Genomic DNA, 18244 nt, shown 5'->3' on the forward strand with positions numbered 1-18244 from the left:
TTTGCACAAATGTTCATGATCAAGTACACAATGCAACCTTCAATGAATGTGGGTGAGGGCAGCATGACAAAGCCAACGAAAAGGTGTACAGTTTTTCTATGATCATTACAAACAAGACAGGGACCTTGGAACTGAGCTTGTAGTGTAGGTTGCAGTCTGACAACCAGGGATGTTTAAGGGCCTCATTTGCACTTATCCTCCAGCTAAAGAAAAATAAAACAACAATAGTTTATGTATAGTAGATGCTGGCTCAGAAACTGGAATAGTTAAAAGATGCAATAGGATTATTTGCTTCATATAATTTTATTTAGTTATTTAGAACATTAGACAATTCTCAGATTCCAAAACCAGTAGTATTTTGTTTCTGTATAAGATGATTCCTTTTGCTTTTAATTTCAGTGAAATTTTAATGACCCTTGATCTTCGAAGGGCAGAAGAATACTGAGCCCAAACTTACTGTCAAGTATGCAATTAAAAAAAAACTGCAGGTAGGATAATAATACCAGGGACCTTGTTAATAATACCAGGGACCTTGTTGATAATACCAGGGACCTTGTTAATAATACCAGGGACCTTGTTGATAGTACCAGGGACCTTGTTGATAATACCAGGGACCTTGTTAATGTTACGAGGGATCTTGTTGATAGTACCAGGGACCTTGTTGATAGTACCAGGGACCTTGTTAATAATACCAGGGACCTTGTTGATAGTACCAGGGACCTTGTTAATGTTACGAGGGACCTTGTTGATAGTACCAGGGACCTTGTTAATAGTACCAGGGACCTTGTTGATAATACCAGGGACCTTGTTAATGTTACGAGGGACCTTGTTGATAGTACCAGGGACCTTGTTGATGGTACCAGGGACCTTGTTGATAATACCAGGGACCTTGTTGATAGTACCAGGGACCTTGTTAATGTTACGAGGGACCTTGTTGATAGTACCAGGGACCTTGTTGATAATACCAGGGACCTTGTTGATAGTACCAGGGACCTTGTTAATGTTACGAGGGACCTTGTTGATAGTACCAGGGACCTTGTTAATAGTACCAGGGACCTTGTTAATAGTACCAGGGACCTTGTTGATAATACCAGGGACCTTGTTAATAGTACCAGGGACCTTGTTGATAGTACCAGGGACCTTGTTAATGTTACGAGGGACCTTGTTGATAGTACCAGGGACCTTGTTAATAGTACCAGGGACCTTGTTGATAGTACCAGGGACCTTGTTGATAATACCAGGGACCTTGTTAATAGTACCAGGGACCTTGTTGATAGTACCAGGGACCTTGTTGATAGTACCAGGGACCTTGTTGATAATACCAGGGACCTTGTTAATAGTACCAGGGACCTTGTTGATAGTACCAGGGACCTTGTTAATGTTACGAGGGACCTTGTTGATAGTACCAGGGACCTTGTTGATAGTACCAGGGACCTTGTTGATAATACCAGGGACCTTGTTCTGGATCAAAAACCAAAAGAAGATTCCCTTTGTCTTTCCAGAAAAGCAGCATCAATTTCCCTGCATTTCTGAGGCAGCTTCTTCAGAACATATTCATTCACCACATCCTACAAACTGTAGAGATCATAAAAACATTCCTTTCTCCATTTGCCTGTTGCATGTTTGTCCTCAATGATCTGACCATTTTGATCTTTCACTGCAGCTATTTTAAACTTGTAAGCTTCAGGTAGTTCTCAGCCATAGCATCTGTCTTTCATTTAATTCAATTTAATCTTTTGCTTTTTGCATTTCTCATTTGTCCAGCCATTCTTGCCTCTCTTGACTTTTGATTTTATTTCTCTAGATAACCTGTTGCATTCAGTCCCCATATTAAAATGTATTTTAGGCTCGCCTTAAGGTTTCTTAGGGCTTCTGTCATTATTCATTATTTCAGTATTCAAATTAGTAATCTAGTGCATTTAATTTACATGTAAATATATTGCAGAATATCATTTCGAAAGGTCACAGCAATCAAAAATTCTTAACTATGGTGGTTAACTGCTGTGTGAAATATGATCATTTTATTTGGTTTTATCTGTAGAGACAGCAATACATACCCCTTTTCTTTGATAAGAAGTTTTGATATGAATTCTTTGGCATCTTCAGAGACATTTTCAAATTCTGCATCATCCAAGTCCCATTTACAAACAAGAATGTTATTGAGGGTCTCATTGTCATCTTCCCCAAGAAATGGAGAGAGTCCACTCAGCCTTTAGGTCATAAAAGCAGGGAAACAGGGTAAGGATTAATCAAAAGCCATTGGGTAAATTCCAGCTAATCACACAGCTATTATTATGTGCAATAAGAGAAAAAAAGTAACAGAGGCAGTGATGGGAGAAACAGTAATCTCTTGACCATTCACCATATGTCATGAGTCATTAATACTCATCAAGCACTTGTGTCAGTGTATAAGAGCTCTTCCGTAAAGAAAAAACATGGGGAGATGATTTATTATGCCCACCAGTAATGGTAAAACCATAAGTACAAGTGCAAAGAATTAATTACTCCTCAAATAACAAAGAGGAGATGTCTTTTTCCTGGTGTTGCATTCTCATCATTGTGAAGAACAAGTTTTAGAAAATGTATGAATTAATAAACAATCAATCCAGATGCAATCGATCCAAGTCAATTCTAGTTCTAGTTTGACAATCAGCATGTACTTGATGATTGTGGAACCAAATGTAATTCCTTAATATACATACGTTGTGGATGCCAAGGAGGAAATAGCTGTGACTTTGCTGTTGAAATAATGGTGAATTGAATATGTTCACCATTTTTAGTGCATAAATTGTCGAGCCGCCTGTGATAATGAAGAGACACACTGGCAATTGTGGATCACTACAAGTTTATGAATGATTTGTGCACTCCACCCTAAGCCCTAAGAAAACAATAGCTCACCCTCAACCTCTCCATCCATTTCCTGAGATTGTGTATTGATTATTCATTCAACCCACACCAGAGAATCGGGGCCAGTATTTAATATTGTAACTACCTTTGAATGAGCAGGAATAGCAGTCACATCCCTCCATTTCATTAAGGGAACTGTACAGTTTTGTTGCAAAGATAGTAAATCATTTAAGATGTTTTTAATTTGTTTTTTTTCTTACTTTTCATTTTTCTCTTATTTACTTCTATCTTTATCTTTCTCTTTGCTCTTTTGTGTCTGATTTGACTCTGATGTACCCTTTTTTCCCATTTTTTAAAATATCTCACTGCTTTAGCAGACAGATTGTTGAGCCCATTGAGTCAAGGTCTCAGATGCCTTGCTGCCTTCGCCATGCCATTATCAGCTCTAACTTCCAGCGGCTTACAGGACAAATATTTCCAAATTGAAAAATAAGGCGGCAAGTCTAAGTAAGGGTCATGCAATGAGATACGTTGCTCCAGCAAAATCCATGCCTCTGGTTCATAGTTGTCTAGCTTCTTTCCCCAGGCCAGGTTTCTCTAAGGAATTCTTAAATGTGGAAGCTGTCTGTCATAGAAACTCAGAAACATAGAAATGGGAGCAGGAGTAGTTATTCTGCCCTTTGAGCTTTCTCCATCATTCAATATGATCATGGCTGATCTTCCAACTCAAGTTTCCACAGACTCACCCACTCTCTGTGTGAAGAAATGTCTTCTCATCTCAGTGGTTCAGTGTCATAAAGTTCAGGAAATGTTCCTGAAGGAGCTGTTCAGTGTGAACACAGCAGGGGTTCACTTCTTGAATAGCTTTCATTAATTCAAGGCCAAAACACAAATGAGGCTCCTAGTTCACTATCACAGTGCTTAGCACTGCTGCTTCACAATGCCAGAGATCCGGGTTCAATTCCTGCCTCAGGCAACTGTCTGTGCAGAGTTTGCATATTCTCCCCGTGTCTGCGTGGGTTTCCTCCAGGTGAATTGGCCATACTAAATTGCACGTAGTGTTAGGTGAAGGGGTAAATGTAGGGGAATGGGTCTGGGTGGTTGCTCTTCAGAGGGTCGGTGTGGACTTGTTGGGCCGAAGGGCCTGTTTCCACACTGTAAGTAATCTCAACTAATCTAATCTAATCTCCTACAACCTATATTCGGTCAAATTGAACTGTATAATCTGATCAACGCTATGCATTATCTTGTTTATATTAGACTTTTCTGTCTCACCATTTGAAGCGCTGTTTAAGTCAAAATTTTAAATTAATCAATGCTTTTATTTCCAGACAAATTTCAGCCAAATGTGTTAGTATGCTTGTCAACTATATTGAACTGCACAGTGCTAGTCCCATGGTATTTATGCAGTTCTACTAGAGTTCTATGGGAAGCTAGCCAGGCCTTTAATCATTGTAAGTTGTTAACAATTCAAAGTGATGAAGGACACTGAACAAACCAACATGATGATAGTGTGGCTCCCTTAAAGATCTATTGGTGAGAAATTAGGTGACATAGTGGCTCAGGGGTTAACACTGTTGCCTCACAGCATCAGGGACCTGGGTTCGATTCCAGCCTTGGGTGACTGTTTGTGCATTTGCTCTGTGTCTGTGCGGGTTTCCTCGCACAGTCTAAAGATGTGTAGGTTTAGTGAATTGGACAAGCTAAATTGCCCATTGTGTCCAGGGATGTGGAGGTTAGGTGCATTAGACAGAAGAAATGTAGGGTAATGGGTCTGGGTGGGATACTCTTCAGAGAGTCAGTGTGGACATGTTGGGCCGAAGGGCCTGTTTCCACACTGTAGTAATTCTAATTCTAAAAAAAATGAATTTCGGCTACCACTTTAATTAAGGATAACAAAATAGAGATCTCCTCAATGCTGCTGCTGGGGTATGTAGATCATAAATGTTTCCCTGAGCAAAAATAGGAAGGAAAACTACAGTTACATGTCTTTTGATTGAAAAAACCTGCAAGTTATTGGATTGCAAGTCAGCTTTAGCAATGCCAAATGATCACAGGCTTCTCTAATCCACATTGTGACTGTTGGGTGGAGGACTTCTTACTTAGGAATGTCCCAAGACCAAGAAGAACTCAGGGAGCAGAAGCACACAATAATAAATCATAGAAACAAAGAGAAAATAGTAATATAAAAATGACTGCCCTTTATTGTGCTGCATCAACACTTTTCACTACATCTCAGTACATAGAGTCATAGAAATGTACAGTACAGAAACAGACCCTTCGGTCCAATTCCTCCATGCCGACTAGATATCCCAACCCAATCTAGTCCCACCTGCCAGCACCCAGCCCATATCCCTCCAAACTCTTCCTATTCATATACTCATCTAAATGCCTCTTAAATGTTGCAATTGTACCAGCCTCTACCACATCCTCTGGCAGCTCATTCCATATACGTACCACCCTCTGCATGAAAATGTTGCCCCTTAGGTCTCTTTAATATCTTCCCCCTCTCGCCCTAAACCTATGCCCTCTAGTTCTGGTCTCCCCCACCCCAGGGAAAATACTTTGTCGATTTTTCCTATCCATAACCTTTGAACCTCTGTCCACATTCTAATTCCTGATCTCCATTCTCTTCAATGTCTGAATTATTTTGTTAACTCTATACAGAATATGTAAATCAAACTCAAACTCACTTCAATATTAGTTATTTTGCAATCGTGCTCTTATCTAAATGTGCAAGTGAACAATTTCCAAAACTATTTGTCAGAGTGAAGGTATTGGCCATAAGGACCTGGGCTATTTTGGACTGCAGCTGTATCGCTGAAGGGAGTGAGGTAAAATAACTCAGAGAAAGGGCAAGGTAAGGATTTACCATTATAGGTCTCCAAGGAGTTGTAAATATTGGTGACTGGGGCTCCCTACTGCAGGAGATGCTCTGGGGAGGGCGAATCGACACACATGCACATTCAATTTTAATTCAAGCATGATAATAATATAATTGCAAAAGTAAAAAGAAGTCAAAAAGGTGACATCCTGAAAAGAACATGTCAGTATTTCAGCCATTTGATCAGAGCTGAAGAGCTGCAGAGACTATTCAAGAGGGCAATTTGGAGGGCAGCAGAAAAGAGGGGTCACCCTTGGTTTAGGTGGATGATGGATGTTGCAAAGTGGTTGCAGATGAGCTCCCGAGGATGTGTGAAGATGGTGCAAAACAGATGAATGCAACACACAGTTAACAGCAGGAGCAGCAGGAGATCATAAAGTAGCAAACGTGACACACAAACGCAGGAATTGGGGTATACCACATTTCTTTTAAAGTTCTAACATTTTGAAATGTAAAGTAGTTCTGTCTAATTATACTCAACATGTTTTTTCCAGGCATGCTGAACGTTCAGGCAGACTATGGATGAATATTACAGTGGTTACAAATATGGTTTACTGTACAGTGAATGTGAGCACTTAATTAAGTAGAAATGGCTTTGGCCAAACTAACTAAAACTTTTCATTTTCAAATGAAAGCAAAGCTTTGTGGCAATTGATGCACATCAAAAGTATCGGACGGCACCTCTCAAGGTTCAAATTTCTGTAAATCATGAGCAGGTCTGCTCATGTGGTTGTCATGTGGAGGTGGGAACTGGTTTGGGCTGTGAAGGTCACACTTGAAAGAGTTTTCTGATTCTTGGCTCTTGAGTTTTACTGGCAGTGGTGGGTCGGGGCAGAATTTTGGAGGTGTGTGAGCCCCAAATCAGGTACAGTACATCAATATGGTCTGGGAGCTTGGGGGAAATTTGCTGATCTTACTGCCACAGTCCCGTTTTAAGGAAAGTCTGCGAAGTCCTAATCAGAAGATCTTCCCACGGGTGTAGCAGGAGCTGAAAATGTGTTGCTGGAAAAGCGCAGCAGGTCAGGCAGCATCCAAAGAGCAGGAGAATCGACTTTTCGGGCATGAGCCCTTCTTCAGGAATGAGGAAAGTGTGTCCAGCAGGCTAAGATAAAAGGTAGGGAGGAGGGACTTGGGGGAGGGGCGTTGGAAATGCGATAGGTGGAAGGAGGTCAAGGTGAGGGTGATAGGCCGGAGTGGGGGTGGGGGCGGAGAGGTCAGGAAGAAGATTGCAGGTTAGGAGGGCGGTGCTGAGTTCGAGGGTTGGGACTGAGACAAGGTGGGGGGGAGGGGAAATGAGGAAATTAGAGAAATCTGAGTTCATCCCTTGCGGTTGGAGGGTTCCTAGGCAGAAGATGAGGCGCACTTCCTCCAGCCGTCGTGTTGCTATGGTCTGCCGATGGAGGAGGCCAAGGACCTGCATGTCCTTGGTGGAGTGGGATGGGGAGTTAAAGTGTTGAGCCACGGGGTGGTTGGGTTGGTTGGTCCGGGTGTCCCAGAGGTGTTCTCTGAAACGTTCCACAAGTAGGCGGCCTGTCTCCCCAATACAAAGGAGGCCACATCGGGTGCAGCGGATGCAGTAAATAGGAGGAGGAGACCAGGGGGTGCAGGGGGAAAAATGTAGCATCAGGAGCCCACAAGGAAATGGGATCCTATTGTGGTCAAAGAGGGAGGCTGGGGTTTGGGAGATTTCTGCTGGGACTGGACCATGTTGACAGAGGGGTGTAGGGTTTGGGAGTACTTCTGCTTTTCCCAGCCCCCCAAAAAGCATTCTGAGAAAAAGATCATTTTTACAGGCTGTGGTTCTGCTGCTGACTGAGTAGGGTTACTTCTGACTGAAGCTAATCTAATATTTAAATACATAGTAGGTTCTGGCTGTCAGCCGTCAGTGGGAGCTTTGTTGATGACATGATTTGATGATTTATTGATGATATGATTTCATGACTTGTTGATGACATAATTTCATGATTTGTTGATGATGATTTGATGATTTGTTGATGACATGATTTGATGATTTTTTAAAATATGATTTGATGATCTGAAGATTTGTTGATGATATGATTTGCTGCTGTCAAAATGGCAGCAGGCAGCAATGCTACTTGCCAGTGCTAGATGTTAAATCTTTGCACTACTCAGTACTTGAAGGTTTGTTAAAATCCCAACCTCACCATCTCTGAGATGACGATGGGCAGATAAGTGGTGGGATGCCAGCTGTGGAAATACATCTGACCATCACTGAAAGTCAATCAGTGCTTATTATTTAACTTAGAAAGCAAACATAACATGATGGCTGTGGCCAGTCCACCAGACCCTCTCTAGCTCACAAAGAGAAGCATCTGAAGATAAGAACTGAGGCAATAATTGTGGACTGTTTTTTGAGTTAAAATGGTTGGGACTGTTGATGAAAATTAACAGTGGTGGCATTCTGAAGGTACAAAACAGATTCTATAGTTTCAAAGATATTAAGACAGGGCTTCCCAGGTGCGGTTTGGAGCCACAGACTTCAACACTATGATGGTTACTGGGAACTCCCAATGACTGCTACAAGGTGCTGCCTGCACCTCCAAACCATAACCTTTAAATCCTGGCAGACTCTCTTTCTAATGCTGGGCCTAGCCTAAGTGACCAATCTCCAAGGCCTGATTCCAGCTCCAAAAAAAGGAATTCAAAAGGTAAATGTTTTCTACTTGTGATTTAAACACCCCACCACTACTGTCACAACCCAATGTCTGCCCCTACCCTACACACACACAAATTTGAACCCCTATGAGATAAGTTGTCACAAGAGGGAATTTTCAGAAAAAATCAAGTTTATTCAGGAAGACAAAACCTAAGGAAATAGATATTGTTGATAAACATTTTAATGCCTCTTGCTCTCAACAATCCTTTGTGATACTTGATTTTATACTTACAGCATATATGTAATCACCCCAAGGCTCCACATATCCGTAGGGAATGAAACAAAGTCATAATTCACAACCTCAGGAGCAAGGAATTCTGGAGTTCCAAAGTTGATTTTTAGTTTCTCTCTTGGTTTATATCTAAAAGAATAAACAAAATAATCTTAAATTAAGTTGCAATGCTACACAACAGTACCAACACCTAAATTCCAGCAGTATTAGCTAATTGTATCTTTGTGGCCAAAAGCACCTATCCCACCAGGTCCTATTTTCTCAGTGGACGAAAGTGAGGACTGCAGATGCTGAAGATTTCAGTCGCGAGTGTGGTGATGGGAAAGCACAGCAGGTCAGGCAGCATCCAAGAAGCAGGAAAATCAACTTTTTGGGCAAAAGCCCTTTTTCAGGAATGAGTATTCCTGATGAATGATTTCTGCCCGAAACTTTGATTCTCTTGCTCCTCGGATGCTGCCTGACCTGCTGCACTTTTCCAGCACCACACTTTTGACGCTATTTTCTCAAGTGGCTAATGTTCTAATGGAGGTCAAAGAAAATGATTAAAAAACATTTTAAAGCTCTCCCTGAAGTGCCATTTATGATTGTTAGGAGCTTGCTACTGATCATTCACAATGGTAACACTTATTCATTAAATTGGATCAGGCTTAAGGTCACAATGCTTTCATGATAAGCCTTAATTTTGTGTTCTTGTTTGAGACTTCAGACATCCATTAGAGTCTTGAATCAACTTCACCTCAGAGAAAAAATCACCTGATTAACAGCTCTGACTCTCAAATGAATTATCTCACAATGTTTATTTACACAACTGAAGGTGTTTTGAGTGCTTGCATTTTTGACTGTTGATATTTTAAAGGGTCTAGATGATTGACACTTTCATTATGCTACGGTGAAAGCTACTTTCATAAATGCATAACTTTTTTAAAAAGCAATTCTTTACAATATCCTGTTGTCACTATAGGATTAATTCACATTGAATGATCAGTGATCGAAGTGGCATCAAAGTGTCATATGTTACCATTAAAGAAATGATTGGATGTGGGATGAAAGGGTATAGGCAAGCATGGAAGGTATATGGGACTTTGGTGGTGGGTGCAGGGACAAAACTTGGCATGGGAGGAATGGTTATATCATTGAAAAGGTTCGCACTTCCAGACAATGATTCATAACACCCCAAAGGTGTTATGAGCAATGAGTCCTTTAAAACCTGACAGTGCCTCTACAAAAGTGCAGAGGACTAGGACATACTTTTCTCACTATGGAGATGACTAGGTTGGGAGTGTAGAGACCGGGCTCATGAGCCTAAACCAGCCCACTGCCCTTACTCTACACTGATAAAAATAAGAAACCTCAGAAATGGAAGCAGGAATCTGGAATTGGGTTCCAGCTGCCATTTTCACCCTACCACAGCTCTATAAAAACATAGCCCCTGCCTCTATTGGAAGGCCCAGCAACCTGTGTAATGTATTAACTCTTTCTCAATCAGCTCCACCAGCTTCAATAATCTGTGTACGTGTACCCCAGATCCAACAGCTTCACATTATCTGCTGATAGCTCACAAAAATATAGAGTTGACATAATCTTGAAAAATGTAACTATTCATCAGTCAACCACACTAACCAGCTCAATATTGTATTAAACGACAACTGGATCATATCTTGAGGCATAACGACCAGGCCCTCGAGCCTCCTTGGCTATTCAATGAGATCATGACTCATCCCCTACTTCAAGACCATTTTCCAGCATTTTTCAAATACTGTTGATGTTTTTGATATGTTGAGATATCCTGAGTGAAGGAATTTCTCCTCACCTCAGTTCTAAGCAGCTGATATGTTATTCTGTGACTGTCTCCACTGATTTTAAAACCCCCCCTCACCCCCCAACCAAGGGAATCATTGTGAAAAAAACAAAGGACAATGCTCTGCCTGAAGACAGGATCATTGTTGAAGCTTCAACCTGGATTGTTTCCTTGTTAATTGTTGTTAGTGCTGGTATACCATTGTCTCCCATTGAGGGATAGGTTTCAAGTCCACCTCAGGCAGAGCAAGAATTTAATGTGCACTGTTGATGCTAATCTAAAGCACACACTAACCCGCTAGTCAACTGAACTAATCAGCCCTCAACTTGAGACACTCCGCTTGAAAATAGTCAGGAAGTAGTTGATTCGAACTTGGACAAATTAGTTACTTTCAGGGAAAACTACTGAATTGAGAAATGGAAGGAAGAATGATGAGAGCTCAAAATGATTTCTCTTCAGTGGATCCAATTGACTTTTTAAAATGAAGCACTGATGCGCTTACTCAGTTTTCTTTACAAAACTCTTCTGAAGCAAACAAATCAAATTTAAGAAGCTGACATTATCACACAGCTTTTTTAGGGTGACCAGCTTTTTTAGCAGACTACAGCTTTTTTAGGGTGATACCGTTGCCACCTCAAAGAACATTTTATGTCCCAATTTTTTGCTATTTCTGTCAGACACACTGCAACATGCTCCAGCATTACAAGTCTTAAAGATAAATGAGCTTCATTGTCCACAAATAAATATAATTTACCTTCTGGCCAATCCAAAGTCGATTATCTTTACTTGGCTGGCTTCCCGATTGACACACAAAATATTCTCAGGCTGAAAATGTAAAACATTGAAAAAATCAAGTTGTACCAAAGCTGTACCCTCCACTGTATCAACATGTCCATTAATGTTCTGAGTGGACTCCAAACTAAGCAACATTTCCAAGCCTATTCAATTCCTTGATGGATTTATCATTTTGAGAAAGGAAGCTTCTGCTGACATAACTGTTTCAAATGTTTCACTGAATTCAGTTTCAATTTACCTGGTTCTACGTGTCGGTGTATTTGGAAGCAATGATTTGGAACTTGCCACATATACTAGACGGCAGAATAAGCCCCTTGAATCATAGAATCATTACAGTCTGGAAACAGGCCATTCAACTCTCCGAAGAGCAGCCCACCCGGACACCCCTTCTCTAAACTATCCCTGTGACCTTGCATTTCCCATTGTTAATCCACCTAGCCTGCACATCCCTGGACACCATGGGCAATTTATCATGGCCAATTCACCTAACTTGTACATTTTTGACTGTGGGAGGAAACTGGAGCACGAAACCCACACAGTCTGTTCTACCACTCAATTAGATAATTTCCGATCAGTAACTCAACTCCATTTATTTGCATTTTCACTTTATCCCTTATTGCACTGTATTATTTAATATTTCATATCCTTTTAACATCTTTGTCTCTGACTACTAAAGTCCTACCAAGTTTGCACTGGGTCTTCTTTGATTGTGCTCCTCAATTGTATGTCAATTATCCATGTCTTATTAGTATTGGGTATATCCCTTTTCCTCTCCAAACCAGCCAACTGTTTTGGGGCCTTTCAGTTCAAATCCCAACAGAGCAACTGGTGGAATTCAAATTGAATTAAAAGTTAGTCTCAAATAATGATGCCATGAAACTATCACTGATTGTTTTAAAAAAGCATCTTGTTCCATTATATTCTTCAAGGAAGGAAATCTGCCAGCTTAACCTAGTTTGACCTACATGTGACACCTACAGCAATATGGTTGACTCTTAACCGCTCACTGAAAGGTCTGAGCAAGTCAGTGAATTCATGGGCAATAGTGGGCGGCACAGTGGTTAGCACTGCTGCCTCACAGCGCCAGAGACCCTGGTTCAATTCCCACCTTGAGCAACTGTCTGTGTGGAGTTTGCACATTCTCCCCATGTCTGTGTAGGCTTCCTCTGGGTGCTCCTTTACCTCCCATGGTCTGAAGATGTGCAGGTTAGGTGAACTGGCCACGCTAGTTTGCATGTAGTGTTAGGTGGAGGGGTAAATGTAGGGGAATGGGTTTGGGTGGGTTGCTTTTCAGAGGGTCGGTGTGGACTTGTTGGGCCGAAGTAAGTTATCTAATCTAAAAAAGGAATGCTCAACAAATGCTGTCCTTGCCCAGATGCTATGAAGTAATTTTAAAGCAGCATCTAGAGTCTTGATCCGCACATAAATGCAAGAGGACCGTTTATCTATCCGAAACATTAAGTTCAAGTGTTACATTTAACTTTAAATGACCCTTGCTTTCTTTAGATAAATTACATAATCTTATCTCACATGTAATGAAATCCATAAACCTATGACAGGGTTTACCTTTAGATCCAGATGAAGAATGTACCTCTGGTGCATATATTGAAGTCCTTCACAGATCTGTTTTACAAACAGGATTGTGTCCATTTCTGTTAAATTGTAGCTTTCGTCTATAATCCTGTCAAATAGCTCCCCTCCATCGATACTATGGGGGGAGAAATAAACATCACAGAATTAATCTCTCAATTTGTTAAGCAATTTCCTGTGATAATTGTGAATCAGAAAATGCCAAACTCTTGAGCTTTGACTAATTATCGTACAGATTGCCTTCAGATTCCCATTCGGTTTAATGGAAATAACTGCAGCTGGGCACTGATTAGGATCAGACATTGCTGCAAAAGTGTCCAATTAAAATGTCATCATATTGGCCATCATCCCTCTAAGTTCCACTGATTAATTATGGTGCAACACATTGCGGGTGGCTTTTCACTGCTGTCCCACCCAACCCCAATATAATTTTTCAGTAGCTGGCTCCCCCTTTGCAGTCCAAGGTTCCAGTGAAGAAACTTTTGATCAATGTTTTCATACCTACTTAGTGAAAATGTTCAAAGAAAATTAAAAGCAGTACAATTCTTGTTTAATGCCATAATTTTTTTTGCTTTCTCAGACTTCTCACAGTGATATCCTAGAAATCAATACTCGGTTCCGCTAGACTTCAGAACTCTCCTGCAGGTTTGGCAACTCTAATGACAAATGCTTCTACTGTCTTGATTATTAATGACTTAACAACTTATTTCATACTTAACACATCTGCCATTGCTCACTGAAAATAACCTCATTGTTGAATGGAATACCCTCTGTATCACAATATTCGAGACAAAGATTATTGCATTAATCCAGCATTAAAATTCACAACTGTCATTTCTTTATAATTAAATATCTTTCAGGCGACAAGCTTTCCTGTCTGGTAGACTTGTGCTGAAGACCCAAGCTAGGATTTGAATGCAAAAACCAGACTGATTGACACTTCAGTCCAATGATTAAGGAGTGTTGCATTGCCAGAAGTGCAGTCTTTTGGATAAGACATGATATTGAGACACAAATTTCCCAATAAAAGAGCATAAAAGAAAACTATTATATCACTCAAGGGAAAGTTGCTGAACTTGTCCAATCGATCAGTCACCTATCAGACAACATCAGTAAAGTAGATTGTCTTGGCCCAATATTATCTGTGGAAACCCAATACATGCATATTGTTTGGTGGATTTCCCCCACATAAAATCATTTTTAAAAAAATCAATTGGCTGCGATTTGGAGATGTTCGTGAAAAGCTTTATATATAATACAGGCATTTCTCTTCTTCCAAGAAAGACCAGTTTAAACAGTGACAATCTATATATTCCATATATAGGAATATATATATAAACGGAGGGCTTTTATGGCTTGATTAAATTGTTAGATTGTCCTAAATTCTTGACTGAAGCTCTGTTACATTACCCACTGCAATAGTTTGAGTTTTAAATTTATTTTATACCAAAAATGAAAAATTGAATAAATAAGTCATGTCAGAGTTGATACTTCTGGTTGGACATATTCAGGGAGGATTACATACATGACCTTTTGTCTCCCAATCTAGTCCAGTAACGTGCACAACCATCTTCCGATCTCAAATGAGAAATCAACAAACTTTTCACTATCTGGCTGTTTGATTCTCAACATTTGTCAAACTGCAATTTATCTTGTCTCCAATTTTTGTTAACTATGAAATGAAAGAAAATTTATAGATGCACACAATCCACTTAATCCCTCTCTAATTCCTTCCTCTTGATTGCTCCCTGCTGAAAATCAGTCTTCATTTCTTAGTAAATCTGAAACAATCCTGGATGGCTACAGCACTAAATTGAGGATACAGTCTACACTAAATTATTTTTTCATCAAGCTGGTCAGGTGTGCTATGACACATCTCTAGGACAGGTGTAACTTGAAAGTGGATTTTCTGTCACAGAAGTAGGGACACTACCATTGTGTCACAAAGGCCCCTCACAGTCAATGTTAAGGTCATGTAATTGGGCATCCTTAAGTATACCTTTTGTGAATAAAGTTGCACAAATTGCCATTCTAATAGATGTTTTGTTGAGATAAATTTGCAGGTACTCACTATTCCATGATCAGAGTGATATCATTCCTTGACTCAAAAGCATCGTACAGCTGGATGAGGTTTGTGTGATTCAGCTGATTCATGACTTGGATCTCATTCCTTACCTCCTCCTGTTAATTAATAGCAATGTGCACGATGATAAAAAAGTCAAATTATTTCTGTGGTACATAGCTAACATTATACACACTGACTATACCTTATGCTTTGCTGCTCTGGTTTTGATTATTTTGGCTGCTAAGGTAAGACCTGTAGACTTTTCTACACATTTGTGCACTTGTCCAAACCGTCCTCTGTAATAAACAGTCAAAGACAGAAATACAATTGGAAAACAATAATAGTTCAAGCAACAGCCACATTATTACCAAAATAATATTTCCACAATAGGAACATTTATATCACTGAAAAGAGATTTGTTGCCAAACATTTTCATCTGCGCTCATTAGGGCAAATACAAGAATGCCAAAATTCAAATGGTCAGGTCATCGCATATGATTTGAGGAGCCACTGCAGTTGTGATGGGCTGAATTGCCTCTTTCTACACTATAACAATGCTGTGATTCTTTGATGCAGGAGAAAGGGAGCTGATTACAATAGTATCTTCTGAAAAAGTAATAGTTCTGAAAAGGTTAATGTTGGAAATTAAGCTGCATCCAATCTAATGATGTCATGGACTTGGATGAAGAAAAGATCGAACATTTTAGGATCTTGTAGGATGATGATCCACACGTTTCCCAAGAGTCCTAGTGACAATGTCTAATGTATGAATATAACTTGTACTTAATTGCTTTCATATAATAAATCGCAGCTTGTTTAAGAGTGTCTTCTCTTTCAGGCTCACTAGTAGCTTTCCTCTACCATTGTAAATGAAGTATTCCCTCAGACCCAGTCAAAGAAAGGTGTTGGTAGCAGCGAACTGTCAAAACCACAGGCTGGTAGTGTTTGGCATCACAGTACATGTAAACGTATCCATCAGGAAGTTGAACAATATGATTGCAAGAACTCTGGCCCAGTGTGAATTCACAGGTAGTATTTGCTTGATGCAACTGAGTAAGGTTATAACTTAGAATGTTAGAGTAGTTCTAGCTTGGTAAGGTTGGTTGTCAGTGAAAAGCTGCAGTTCACCTGTGCAGAGGAGTCCAGGAAAGGAAGGTGAGTGCTTAACCTTCTGATTCCCCAAAGCCTGTCCACCAACTACAGGGCTCAAGTCAGGAGTGTGATAGAATACTCCCCATTTGCTCAGATGACTGAAGCTCCAACAATGCTCAAAAGCTTGACACCATCCAAGACAAAGCAGTCCAATTGACTCATACCACATTCATAATAATTCAATCTCTCCACCATTCATGCTCAGCAGCAGTAGTGTGTGCCATCAATAAGATACATTACAGACACTTGCCAAGGCTCCTTAAACCAATGACTTCTGTCAAGAAGGACATGGGAAACAGATAGATGGGAGTATCACCATAAGTTCCCCTTCAAGCCACTGACCATCCTGACTTGGAAATATATCATTATTTCTTCACTGTTGCTGCATCAACATCTTGGAACTTCCTCCCTAATGGCATTGTGAGTCTACCCACAAAACAAATGGACTGCAGCAATTCAATGAGGCAGCTCAACACCACCTTCTCAAGTGTAACCAGGACATGGGCAATAAATGCTAGCCAAGCCAGTGGTACCCATATCCCATGAAAGAATAAAAAAAGCAGTCACTTACATAATGAGGTTAAATCAGCAACAGTGAACACTTGTAATTCCTTGTGAGTTTTAATGAGATTCAATGACATGCCATGACAGTAACATCTGGGAGGAGTCTCTGAGAAATCTGTGGGATCTATCTTGATCATATTTGGTATTTGATATGCACTGCAGTATGTTCGATCAAAAGCCTATTGTCCATAGTTATTACTAGTTAATTCTGGGTGTTGAAAAAATTGTTCTTTTTAATAACATAATTTACATATGTATTCTACTTTGTACTAACATTCTTACATTATTTTGTAAATTTTATTTCTTGTTTGTTCATCCTCTCAGTAAGATCTCATGTCTGATTTTAAAAAAAGATTTCTGGTCCCTAGCCAGATTGTAACATAAATTTGGCAGTCTTGTCTGAGACTGTAGGGCACATTAAGAAATAGGTTTGTTGTTGACATAAATTCGATTTTGGATGAAGAAAGTAAATGTAATGTGATTATAGCCAAGTCCTTCAAATTCAGGGCATAATCTTCAAGCTCACCCACGCTTATTCATTAAAGAAGTTGACAAACCAAATAATGCATTCACTGGAGTGTAAAAGAGCAATAAGGAGGCATTACAGGTGTATCCGTCAACTCCATAATTCTCCTACCTTCTCCCTGTAATTGGCAGAAACATGAGCCATCACACTGCTTTCTAATCCCCTCCCCTCATTCACGCAGGTTTAATGACAGTGCTTCAGATATTGGCTTCAAACTCGTTAATGTCTCCTTCATGCTTCAGGACCAGCCAGAGATTCCTGCCCGCCTACTCTTGCTGCCCCTCCAAACAAAGATCCTGTCTCTTGCAGAGCAGTAAGGGTGGGAGAGAGGGAATCCACAATTGGAGAGGCAGGAGAGAGACAGTCACTGATTAGAGCAACACTTCCTCCCAAAATGTGTGCTACCCACATAAGGGGATGCCTTTCTACCATTACATGTGCCCATGATTCAATTTTTCCTGGTATTTAGGGGATTTCGGAGGCACATTTGCCTGCCGTCCAATGTACTTTGATCGTTGACCTATCAGATTTTTTAAAAATTAATTTCATTAATTCATCATCTACATGATGATCACATGAATTCTTATAATCCAACTGTACTTACATTAACTGTAAAGATTTTACCCATTCAAAAGGCAATCTCCCCAAAATGAAGAACAACACAGAACTCACTTTAGTTGTGAGGATGGCATCTTTGTTCAGAGAGTTTTCAACCTGTCCAGATGATGTAATATGAAGTACATCATGGAGCTGGTCAGATTGGGAAGCTGACGGGCTGTTAACCAGGAAAGCCTGTGGTTGAAGGTTCCAACCCTGACCTTTGTTGTGAGTCCCCAACAAGTGGGAACTGTTGGTAGATGCCAGGGAGGAATCAGACCAGCAATTTGGAGGAAGGAAGGACCGGTCGAAATGATTGTTTTGGAGAAGGGCTGTTCTGGATAAACTAGAAGAAGGTTTCTTTGGCACGCTTGGGGGTGAACACTTCTGCTCCTCCTGGCCCACAAGCAGTGCTGGAAAGGCATCCACTCTGCCCTCTCCAGCTGCCAGATTTCCTGAGCCCTGGGTAATCTGGCCAGTCAGCAATTAGCTCAACTGATTACCAAAATATCAGGAG

General features: G+C 40.4%; 1 protein-coding gene across 1 annotated transcript in view; it reads right to left on the reverse strand.

The window, feature by feature from the left end:
• mylk4b (myosin light chain kinase family, member 4b) overlaps positions 1 to 18244 on the reverse strand; it is a 62081-nt gene that overhangs the window by 18551 nt on the left and 25286 nt on the right. Inside the window, exons 6-11 of the mRNA XM_060850097.1 lie at positions 15091 to 15184; positions 14895 to 15004; positions 12800 to 12941; positions 11193 to 11263; positions 8641 to 8769; positions 2058 to 2210 (exon numbers count right to left, since the gene is read on the reverse strand). Coding sequence (XP_060706080.1) covers positions 2058 to 2210; positions 8641 to 8769; positions 11193 to 11263; positions 12800 to 12941; positions 14895 to 15004; positions 15091 to 15184 — 699 coding nt within the window. The remainder of the gene's footprint in view (positions 1 to 2057; positions 2211 to 8640; positions 8770 to 11192; positions 11264 to 12799; positions 12942 to 14894; positions 15005 to 15090; positions 15185 to 18244) is intronic.

The sequence above is a fragment of the Hemiscyllium ocellatum genome, chromosome 34, assembly GCF_020745735.1.
Source record: "Hemiscyllium ocellatum isolate sHemOce1 chromosome 34, sHemOce1.pat.X.cur, whole genome shotgun sequence".
NCBI classification, from domain to species: Eukaryota; Metazoa; Chordata; class Chondrichthyes; order Orectolobiformes; family Hemiscylliidae; genus Hemiscyllium; species Hemiscyllium ocellatum.